The 11,063-nt window shown below is 38.5% G+C and overlaps 1 protein-coding gene across 4 annotated transcripts in view; it reads right to left on the reverse strand.

The window, feature by feature from the left end:
• Positions 1–8,343, reverse strand: part of TNIK (TRAF2 and NCK interacting kinase) — a 128,528-nt gene extending 120,185 nt beyond the window's left edge. For 3 of the 4 annotated variants that reach the window (XM_058426963.1, XM_032174002.2, XM_032174001.2), the window contains exons 1-2: positions 8,158–8,342; positions 5,855–5,985 (exon numbers count right to left, since the gene is read on the reverse strand). In XM_058426963.1, coding sequence (XP_058282946.1) covers positions 5,855–5,985; positions 8,158–8,287 — 261 coding nt within the window. In that variant the 5' untranslated portion in view covers positions 8,288–8,342. Of the gene's footprint in view, positions 1–5,854; positions 5,986–8,157 lie in introns of all 4 variants that reach the window. The other variant, XM_058426962.1, reaches the window with a different exon arrangement.
• Between the last annotated feature and the right edge of the window lie 2,720 nt (positions 8,344–11,063).

The raw sequence follows: 11,063 nt of genomic DNA on the forward strand, positions 1-11,063 counted from the left end.
TGCCTATGGTCTGCAGCCAGACCCAACTCTGACACAACTAACAACTCTGAGCCCATTTTCTCAACCTCAACATGAAAAGAACACGTCTTGCAGGATTGGTAAGAGAATTCAATAAGGAAATATATGCAAAGTGCCTAATATACAATGCAGTACATGCTGCATTGGGTATTCAACAAATGTGGGAACAGATAGACCTTTAGGACCAGATATCATCAACTGGCAGTTCAACCAGCAAACTAGAGTCAGGTAAGATGGCAGGGAGCTCTGCTACTCAGTGGTGGTCCAAGAGGTCACAGGGACCGTGCAGGCATAATAAACAAGAAGCTTACAGGAAGCAAACAGGAAAACGCGTGTCCTCCTTCCTCCTCCAGACTTGGTCTCCCGTTCTCTATTGCTCCCTGCTGACAGAGCCCGATAAGAAGTCAGACGGACAAACAGAAGGGAGGACAGCTGACTCCTAGCTCCATTATTACAAAGCAGAGGGCAGCATGGCAGTCCAGAGTTGACAGACAATAGCTTAATAATGGGCACAGCCAGCATATTGTATCACAGAGCAGAAAATAGTCTTTTGTTGGGTAACTTATTTGTGACTAGTTTATTCTTTTGAAATGTTCCAGGTGGGAAAAAGAAATTGATGCATTGTGTGTATGGTCCCTAGGGGCAACATCTTAATTGAATGGTAAAAGTTATAGAGAAGCAGATTCTGGCTCAACGTAAGCAGACAGTTAGAGGTGCGTAACACAAATATGAGGTTGAACCGTATGAAACTGTTGCCTTTTAGGGGTAAAAAATGGCCCCCATCGGGCGCAGTGGCTCACGTTGGTAATCCCAGCACTTTGGAAGGCCAAGGCAGGCAGATCACGAGGTCAGGAGTTCGAGACCAGCCTGGCCAACACAGTGAAATCCCATCTCTACTAAAAACACAAAAATTAGCTGGGTGTGGGGGCGGGCGCCTGTAATCCCAGCTACTCAGGAGGCTGAGGCAGGAGAATCGCTTGAACCCGGGAGGCAGAGGTTGCAGTGAGCCGAGATCGTGCCACTGCACTCCAGTCTAGGTGACAAGAGGTAGACTCCGTCTTAAAAAAAAAAAAAAAAAAAGGCCGCAAATAGCAATACTTCCATATGATAACATAAACACAAAACTATCTATAAATATATATATACTAAGTAGTATATATTGAGTACTTACCAAGTGGTGGACACTGTATTAATCCCTTTATATATATTCTCACTTTATTCTATTATAACCTCAGAATAAATAATTTATTATTCCCATTTTATGCAGGTTTACAAAAAGTTAAATAACTCCCCTGAGGTAATTTGCAAATAGGAGGCAAAGTCTAAACTGGTCCTGTCTGACTTCAAAGGACTGACTCTTATTAATTATGTTATATATTTATATATTATGTTATCTAGACACAGAACTCAGGTGGTGAGTTAGGGTCACTGAAGTGGAGATAGTTATTAATAATCCCATTTCACACATAAAACAAACTGAGGACAGAAATCTTTAGTTCTTTGTCCATTTTCACTTGTTATGTGACCAAAGGGAAAATATTAGAATAGCTTACTCTCTTCCCCTGGGGATCAGCATGTTGCCTGGAGGAGGTACTGGCTGCGTTTGACCAAGGAATCCTTTATAGGTGGGTGTGAACAGAGAGCCACAGAAATATGTTGAATAGGAGTTTCAGTTTCCTGTTGGTGACACTAATGTGCTATCTGGGTCATCTTCCTTCTGATCGAATAGGGAAGGGCCTTTGTTTGAATCTCAGTAGACAGATGCCAGGACTCGTTTGAGAGTATAAATGCATCATTCTGCAATCTGAATATCGTCCTCTCAGGTGACACCCTGCACGGCGGGAAATCTACCACTAGGTTAGGTTGCTCACTTCATTTCCAACTGAACCTCTTACTTAGAAGAAGTATTTGCACCCTGCCTGAACAATGCCAATTATCTGTGACACAGGGGAAAAGAGTACTTTCTCTACAACCAGAGCACAATATTCACCCAAACGCTGGAGGAGACACCCATGTCTGCAGATAATCTGCAGTACCCATGTGAAAGTCTCATAAACAGAGTTTAGGTAAATAATAAACAACATTGGCACAGATCAGGCCTGAGGACAGGAATCTGGTGGGGAGTGGGATGGGGGGGTACGCCATTTCACTGTGCATCTCTTACTTCATTGGCTTCATATAAGAGCAAGGCCTGTTTATGGCAAAAAAACATAACAGGACAGAAAGATATAGAAAATGAAAATTGTAAGTTTTCCATCCACGTGCCCTATTCAAAAGTAAATACTATGAAGTTTTTCCAGGTTCTTTATACATTTCCCGTGTGTGTGTGTGTGTGTGTGTGTGTGTGTGTGTGTGTCTCCATGGGGTGGGGGGAGGGGTAAATAAGACTACATTATGTGTACTATACTGTGGCATTCAGCCACAGAAATTTCTTAGTGGGTGGTTCTGTTAAAGTAATAAATACACAGGACTATAAAATGCTTGGCAGATCCCATCCAACCAAAATGAAATTCAAAGTAGGTTAAAAAAAATAACAATTTAAACAGCCTAGGCATTTTGAACAGTTTTATTAATTTCAAATCTTTTGAATGCTTATTATTAAACGGGAAAGCTTTCATTATTGCCCCACATACTTATCAGGGAAATGAAACCTTTCCTTTCACTTGAAGTGTTTTGACAGAATTTCTGAAAACAAGAAAGGAAGGGCCTCCAGGGAAAAGCCAGCACACCCGGCAAATGAGATTCTGGCGCTCCTCCTTAGGAGAGGGTCTATTTTCAGTGAGTTACTTACTGTGCCCAGTAGATATCACACAAAACCAGACTCTGCAATAAAAAGCAGAAGCTCTTCAAGCTACTTTTCTACAGAAGACTTTATAACGTTGAGTTACTTTAGGTTTTATAAAAAGTTATAGTGGTCTTTAAAGACATCTTAGACACATCAAATAATAATCGATAAACAATAAATCAAATAACAAAACTAAGCTATATTCTTTTTCTTTTTCTTCTTGTCTTTATTTTACAGAAAGGACTTTTGTGGTAAGAAATCTAATAAAGTCCGGTGGCCAAGTCATCTTTTATTCTAAATACCCACTCTCAGCTGAAAGTGGCTATAGCACATGAGGGCCCAAAGTGTTGGCATCAAGCTTCTGGGGCTGGGATACACACACAGTGAAATCCTTGGGCTTTGATGGGGTCTCAAATGAACCTTCTATCAGAAACTGCATGTACAGATACAGCTTGACTAACTCCTTATACACAATGGATAGTCTATAAATATGCACTGAGTGAATGAATAAATGATTTTGAAAGTCAGCATATTGTCAAGTTGTCCCCTGGTGACAGGTCACATTCCTAAGGATACTGAACAGAAAAGGGGATGATATATGGTGCCAAGAAAGAAGTAGTAAGGTTATTTAAAGATCAGCTTCTTCTCTGGCCCACAGTAAAACTGTATAAGTGGATTAAATAAATCTGCAAAGAATCCCCAAACCTTCCACTGTACCCCAACAGGGTATGGCTTGGTTTTGTTATTTATTATTTACTATTTGATTTGTCTAAGATGTCTTTGAAGACCACTATGAATTTTTTTAAAAACCTAAAATAATTCAATATTATAAAGTCCTCTGTAGAAAAGTCTTCCTTATTCATTCTTTTGTCATCCTCCTATTTTTACCCATGGCAAATAACCAGTGAAGCTCATATCCCTGCCATGACTTTTTCCTCCTCTTGCACAACCTACATTCCTGACGATCCTGTTAAACTAATTTGCACTAAGGTCTAAATGACTGACACCGTTGAACCTATTCTATCAAGATTCTTTATTTTTTTAAAAAAACACACAGACATTCATCTTCAATCTTTTTAATGTCTCAGGATACTTTTATAGCCAGGTGAGCCTTCCAGTACCTCTGAAATCACTGTGCAGCATGACGACCTCTGTGGCTACTCATACACCAGGCTTTGCCCATACCTAGAGTTATGCACTGGTCTCACACCATTTACAGTGATCTTAAACTATACTCCTTAGCCATAATCTGAGGAAAGAGGACCAAAATATCAGTTTAATTCCAAGCTTTGGTTTGGCCGGAAGGAAAGCCTCTTCTAGATACCCTACTGAAAACAAGTCAGTTGTAGGCACCCACTTTATTTACATAACAAAAGTCCCATGTATAGTGCAGTCAGTTACAATACTTAAAAGATGAAGCTGAGGGTAAAAGCTGCAAACGCTGTTTCCCCATGCTATGTTACATAGTAATCTAGAATATCTGTGGCCCAGATGTAGACTAGTTAGCACTTGTTAGGTATAACCATGGTTTGAAGAATTACTTGTAGCTAATCATGATACCCATATCTGGCCTGGGATGTATATTTTGTAGTGGCTTCTCTGAAGGGATTTGCAAATGGAATTATTTAAATATGCTTATCATTAGCAGTTTAAAAAAATGACACTTATTTTGGCAGGAGATTAATTTTTAACTTGGCAGCTGTTTTCAGACAGATTGTTGTCAGGTTATTACAGTGACTAACTTTGAAGGTAGGAGGAAATTTATGGGAGATTATTAGGTTTTCAGACCTTCAAGCTTGCAATTCCCCAAAGGGGCAAATTTTCTGTCAACACTGAGATACAGGGCCTCAAAAACGCTGCAATGTTTGCATCTTTGAGACCTGATTTCAATAATAACCCCACATGTCGAGAATTAAAAGTATTCCTTAAAAGTGAAATATTCTTCAAATATACTGTTTAATTGATAAATTGGAGATTTATATGGAAGTACGTTACAGAGGAGCAAGGTAATATATTGGAAAGGGCTCTGAACAGAAAGTTCGGAGACCTGCATTCAAGTGCTAACTCTGACAGGATCATTAACCCGGTGAGCACCTGCAGACCTCAGCCTCAGTTTCTTCATCTGTTAGATGAGAGTATTTACAGAGGATCATTAAAGTGTTTTGGTGAAAAGTCCGTGCACCTCTGAAACCGGCCCAAGAAAGTTTTGCCCAAGTTGTCCTGTAATGTACACGAAGACCACAGGGTGTCTCTCTACCTAATGCACAGCCTGGAAACCCACACGCAGTTCCTAGATCCCATTGCCCCTAATTTTATTGCCTTGACTTTCGGTCACCATTCATTAGAAAGCCGTGTCACCTGCAAGTCCAGACAATAAACCTGAGGGGCAATAATGCAAAATTATGTTTGGTTATTGGCTAGCAGAATAGAAAAGAGAAGGGCTTCTTGGAGAAATCTATTTGAACACAGCTTTGAATTTATTAGCAAATTTCTAGTTTATAATACAAAGTAACAAGTCACAAATCAAATTTCTATGAAACATCAGGCCACACGACAGAAATACCATAAAGTAGTCACCAATATTCCATCTGATTCCCTCTCATGAAAAAGAAACCCCAGATAATTATACTTCGAGCATTGTAGAAGTCAGATTATTCTCAATCAGAAAAAGATGACCCAAGACAACAAACTCACATCTTAGTTTAACGTAAAAAGCTATCAGAATATATACTCTTCCAAAAATCTAAACCATAACCAAAATGGAAATCCAATCTATTTTCCAATAATAAGAAGAATAAATTCAAAAAAATATAGAAAATGATTTAAACTTTTTATTTATTTTTTATTTTTTACAAACAGGCCATCAGATAAGATGGGTGAATTCATTAAAAAGATCCTCACTTGCATGTCTTAGAGGTCTTCAACTCAAATAATGTTTTTCAGTTCTCCCTTTGGGTCACATAAATCATAAATATAAAGGCATGTTAAGACTTTGTGAGACTCAGGATAAGATGGTAGGCATCGTTTTGAATCACAACAAAGAAGCCATACCTTGAAATCATATGTGGCATCTGGGTTTTCATCACAGGCAATAACTTCTGGTGCCATCCAGTAGGGAGTTCCAATGAAAGTATTCCTCCTGCCCACGGTTCGATCAAGCTGAGCACTGACTCCAAAGTCCACTATTTAAGAATAGACAAGTAAATAAAGTCTATGATCTTAGGTTTTATATAGCGATAAAATGAATGTGAATTATTTTATTGTGGTAAAACAAGTAACATAAAGTGTACAATTTTGACCATTTTAAAATGTACATTTCTGGGGCACTAAGCACATCCACATTGTTGTGCAACCTTCACCACTATCCATCTCCAGAATTTCTCGTCTTCCCCAGCTGAAACTTTGTACCTATTAAACAATAGCTCCCAATTCCCCCTTGCCCCAACCCCTGGCAATTATTCTACCTCCCATCTCTAAAAGTTTGACTATTCTTATACAAGGTAGTGATACCTTGTATAAGCGGAATCATACAGTATTTGTCTTTTTGTGACTGGCTTATTTCATTTAGTATAATGTCGTCAAGGTTCATCCACGTTGCAGCATGTGTCAGAATTTCCTTCCTTCTCAAGGTTAAATAATATTCCATTGTATGTATGGACCACATTTTGTTTATCCGTTCACCTGCTGATGGACACCTGGGTTGCTTCTACCTTTTCTATACTGTGAATATGTTTTTAAACTGCATGTATAAATGGATGAAGTGTACCAATGAGGAAGGCACAAGAGTTACATTTGGTTACACCAAGCCTTCACAGGGACCAAAAATAGGTGTTAAAAAAAAGTGGCCAGGCGCGGTGGCTCACGCTTGTAATCCCAGCACTTTGGGAGGCCGAGGCGGGCGGATCACGAGGTCAGGAGATCGAGACCACAGTGAAACCCCGTCTCTACTAAAAATACAAAAAATTAGCCGGGCGTGGTGGCGGGCGCCTGTAGTCCCAGCTACTCGGAGAGGCTGAGGCAGGAGAATGGCGTGAACCTGGGAGGCGGAGCTTGCAGTGAGCCGAGACTGCGCCACTGCACTCCAGCCTGGGCGACAGAGCAAGACTCCGTCTCAAAAAAAAAAAAAAAGTAAGCTTGGTTTTCATAAAGGGTAGTATTTTGGGGATACAAGACAAGTGATTAAAAGCAAAAGTCTGGAGTCAGACTGCCTAAGTTTGTATCTCATTTCTGCCACCTACTAGTGGTATGACCTAGGGCTAGTAGATCAACCTCTCTGAGCTTCGGTTTCCTAATCTGTAAAATGAGGATGATGACATCTACACAGAGTTGCTCTGATGTTTATGAGAGATAATCTATAGAAAATTGTCTTGTACAGGGCCTGGCATATAATATACACTCAACAAGTAACTGTTAATTAGTGATGCAAGAATGCTCTCAGGAGAGCTTATCTAGTTGATACATATATAACTGCTTAGCCTACATAATGTATACTTTTGTTTTTAAAAGAGAATATTCATGAGGTGAGAAAGTTTGGCCCCAAATGTTAACTAAGAAAAAAAATGGGAGTCATATATTTCAACAAAAAGGAAGAGCAAATGTTTGGGATATAAACATAGAAGATGTTTAAATCTCTTTGAAAATGTACAATCATATGGACAGTGATCCTTTTCTAGATGACAAGTTACATATCCTACTGGATATTTGTCAATTCATGCTCTTACTCATATACACCAAGCATTCAAATGCATGTGGTAATTCTCTACTTTATTTGGACAGTCCCAGATTTGTTGCAGAAAGAGCTCTAATAGATACGCCAAAGAAAAGGATTCTCCCATTGATGGAAGAGGGGGTAATCAGTATGCACCTAAAGTAGAATATTAAGCATCCACTTTGCACAGGAGCCCAAGGTAATAACAAAATCAATGTAAATATAACTTAAACCTATGGGAATATAGCAGGAATTGATTATTCTGAATATGCCTAACTGTGTATATTTTAATGGAAAAAAACTGGGTCCTAGTGCTCTGTTATAGCAGCAACAATACAAACAAACTGTAAGATATAGGAGGCCATTTCAAAGTTTGTCACTTCTCATCTCTGCTGAAACAAAAAAATCTCAATTATTTCTATATATTGATTAAGCAAGTGGTTCTGTTCCCACATTATATATAATTCATTCCTCAGAATGCCTTGAGAAAATATTTTTTAAAATAGGCAAAGAAACATTTTCCTTTCTATTTTTAGGGCAATGCTCTCCAAATCCACGGTGACAAATTAACATTAATTTTTTTAGAGCTGTTAATATAATCTCATCACTTCCTGCAATTCCAAGGCTCACAGGATTCTGCTCTTACCTAGTTTAACTTCTGCATTTTCAGTCAGCAAGACATTTTGCCCTTTAATATCTCGATGAATCACTTTATGCTGGTGCAGGTGACTCAGCCCCTGGAGTGATGGAGAGTTAAGAAGGGTTAATAGGAACATAAGCCAAGATGCCAATAAATTATTTTGAATGTTAAGGATCCAAAAACTTTACACTCACCCAGACATACTTTACAGAATTATAATCACATCTTTCATGTGCTCATAGTGCTCTTCTAACTGTGGGCAATTGATCAATATAAATTAAAATACACAGGCAGTCCTTGCAATGCATGGTGCTGTGTTTAATGAAATGCTTGCATATTGGATCTGATTATCAGGTATCAGGGAACCACACAAGTGATTATACGGTTCCAACATGAACACGAGTTTCAGTTAATACTACTGTGAAAAGCGAAGACTGCCTGTATTTGCTAGTAGAACCATCTACACAGTCTCTGTACAGAAAACTAACCGGATTTAACTGAATCCCTGCAGGATATTTGAATTTAAAAGTTAAAATTTACTTTCTGTTATCCAATTTCATTGAATGATTGATTGACTGAGACAGAGCCTTACTCTGTCACCCAGGCTGGAGTGCAATGGCACGATCTGGGCTCACTGCAACCTCTGCATCCTGGGTTCAAGCGACTGCCTCAGCCTCCAGAGTAGCTGGGATTACAGGTGCCCGCCACCACGCCAGGCTAATTTATTTTAGTAGAGACAGGGTTTCACCATGTTGGCCAGGCTGGTCTCGAACTCCTGACCTCAGGTGATCCATTCACTTCAGCCTCTCAAAGTGCTGGGAATCCAGGTGTGAGCCACAGCACCCGGCCTTGTTATATAATTTTAATTAAGCACAGTAAAATATTTCTCAGACCAGCCAAGAAATTTCCCATTGGCTTTACCCATTGTGCCTTACATTTAAAAAGGAATACAGTTTCTATTTCCCTTTGTTGGCATTTATCACTGTCATTTTTAGTTTATGCTAGTTTATGCTATTTGTGACTTTGTGCTCATTATGTGAGATAATTATTCAGTGACAACTAAACCTGTTTGTGTTCCATTTCTTCATGAATTACTCTGTTTTTGGCTTCTTTGTGGTGTGAATTCTTTAACCTACAGACGTACTCTAAAGTAGTCATATATTTTTCAGATAAATTATAATCTAAAATAATCTAAAAATGGAGGCTTAAAGCAAATTATTTTATGCTAACACTTGATAATTCAATGTATCGGTTCCCCAAGTGTACTTTATTATTTTTAATTTTTTGTTCTTTTAATCTTCTCCACAACAACAAAATCATAGTATGAAAAATTAGGTTGACAGGAAAAGAAACAAACCTAGATATCTGAATTCTCTCATCAAAGAAATTCAGCATGAGAGTACAGAGGTCCAAAAAGACCCATATATACATTTAGAGATATCAGAAAACAGAAACCATGTTATAGAAGGGTTTGAGGCACTGGTTTAGGTCTTAAAAAATTGCCTTTCTTATCTGTTCAGTTTGTCACAAGGTAGGCATCAGGGGTTTAAACGTGTGGTTTTCACAGTATTTATGTACCCCATAAATCCTTAAGAGAGGGACTGAAGATCCCTTTCCCTCTTTCACCACTGAAGTGGTTGAAAGCAGATACCAGAGCATGGAAGTGAGCCAAAAGTTCTTTTAATGAAATCATGCAATGCATGGAGGTCATCTCTAAAACCTCTTGTGGCCAGAGACTTTTGGGTGATCAAATGTCTCTTCCCGTGAGTCATGTCTGAAATGCTGGTATCATTTCAGAGAATGTGTTGGAAAAAGGAGGAAAGCCATTGTTTCTACACATTGAGAAAGTGTGAAAGGTATTGAGAAATGCTCACATGATGAAACATCCCTGCTGCTTTCAGAACCATGAAGATTAGATCAAATGACTGATCCTCTGTAGGGTTCCTCAGCAGTGCAGAAAGGCATATCGGGCAGAACCAGCCCTAGAGACCTGACAGGTTCTTGGCACCCACTGAGTGGTCAGGATGACTAAATAATCCGCTATGCTCTATCTGAATGAGCAAAATTTTAAGTCAGAAATTCAAAGTAAGTTTGCACAATGGCACATCAAAACAGAGGTAAACGTCAGATGTGAAGGAAATCAGCAGCCAGGCCTCCTTGTTTCCCCTCAAATTTTGTTTTGTGTTCTGTTTAAGAACACAAAACATATAATTTATATTTTTGCCTATCCCAAGCCATGGATGTATGTGTTTTTTCTTAAGTGTTTTAATTTTTATATTTTTCCCATTTATATCTATAACCCAGCTGGAATAAATTTTTGAATATGGTATGTAGCAGGTGTCAGGTTTCATGTTTTCTTATGGATATCCAATTGATCAAGTGCTATTTACTGATAAAAGCACCCTTTCCTTTGACACAGACCAGGTGTCCATATGATGTGGGTCTGTTCCTGGACCCTTGATTCTGTTCCTTTGGCCAGTCTAATCTTGTAACAATACTACTCTGTCTTAATTTATTAGTAGCTTTATAATAAATCCTGATAACCGGTAGCATATCCTCCAGCTTTGTTCTTCTTCAAGATTGCCTTGGTTATTCTTGGCCTTTTGCATTTCTATATAATGTTTGAAAATCAGCTTTCTAAATTTCCACAAATATACCTATAGGAATTTTAATTGGAAGTTCAATGAAACCATGGATCAAACTGGGTAGAAATGACAACTTTAGAATATTGGGTAATCTGTGAAATAATATACACCTCCATTTATTAAGGTCTTCTTTAATATTTCTCAGTGATATTTTGTAGTTTTCAAGATAGAAGTCATTCACATCAATGTTATAATTTTAAAATTCCATTTTCTATTTGCCTTTTGCCTAATTTGGTTTGCATTTAATGAACAGACATCGTCTTCTTA

The sequence above is a fragment of the Hylobates moloch genome, unplaced genomic scaffold (assembly GCF_009828535.3).
Source record: "Hylobates moloch isolate HMO894 unplaced genomic scaffold, HMol_V3 SCAFFOLD_13, whole genome shotgun sequence".
Taxonomy (NCBI): Eukaryota; Metazoa; Chordata; class Mammalia; order Primates; family Hylobatidae; genus Hylobates; species Hylobates moloch.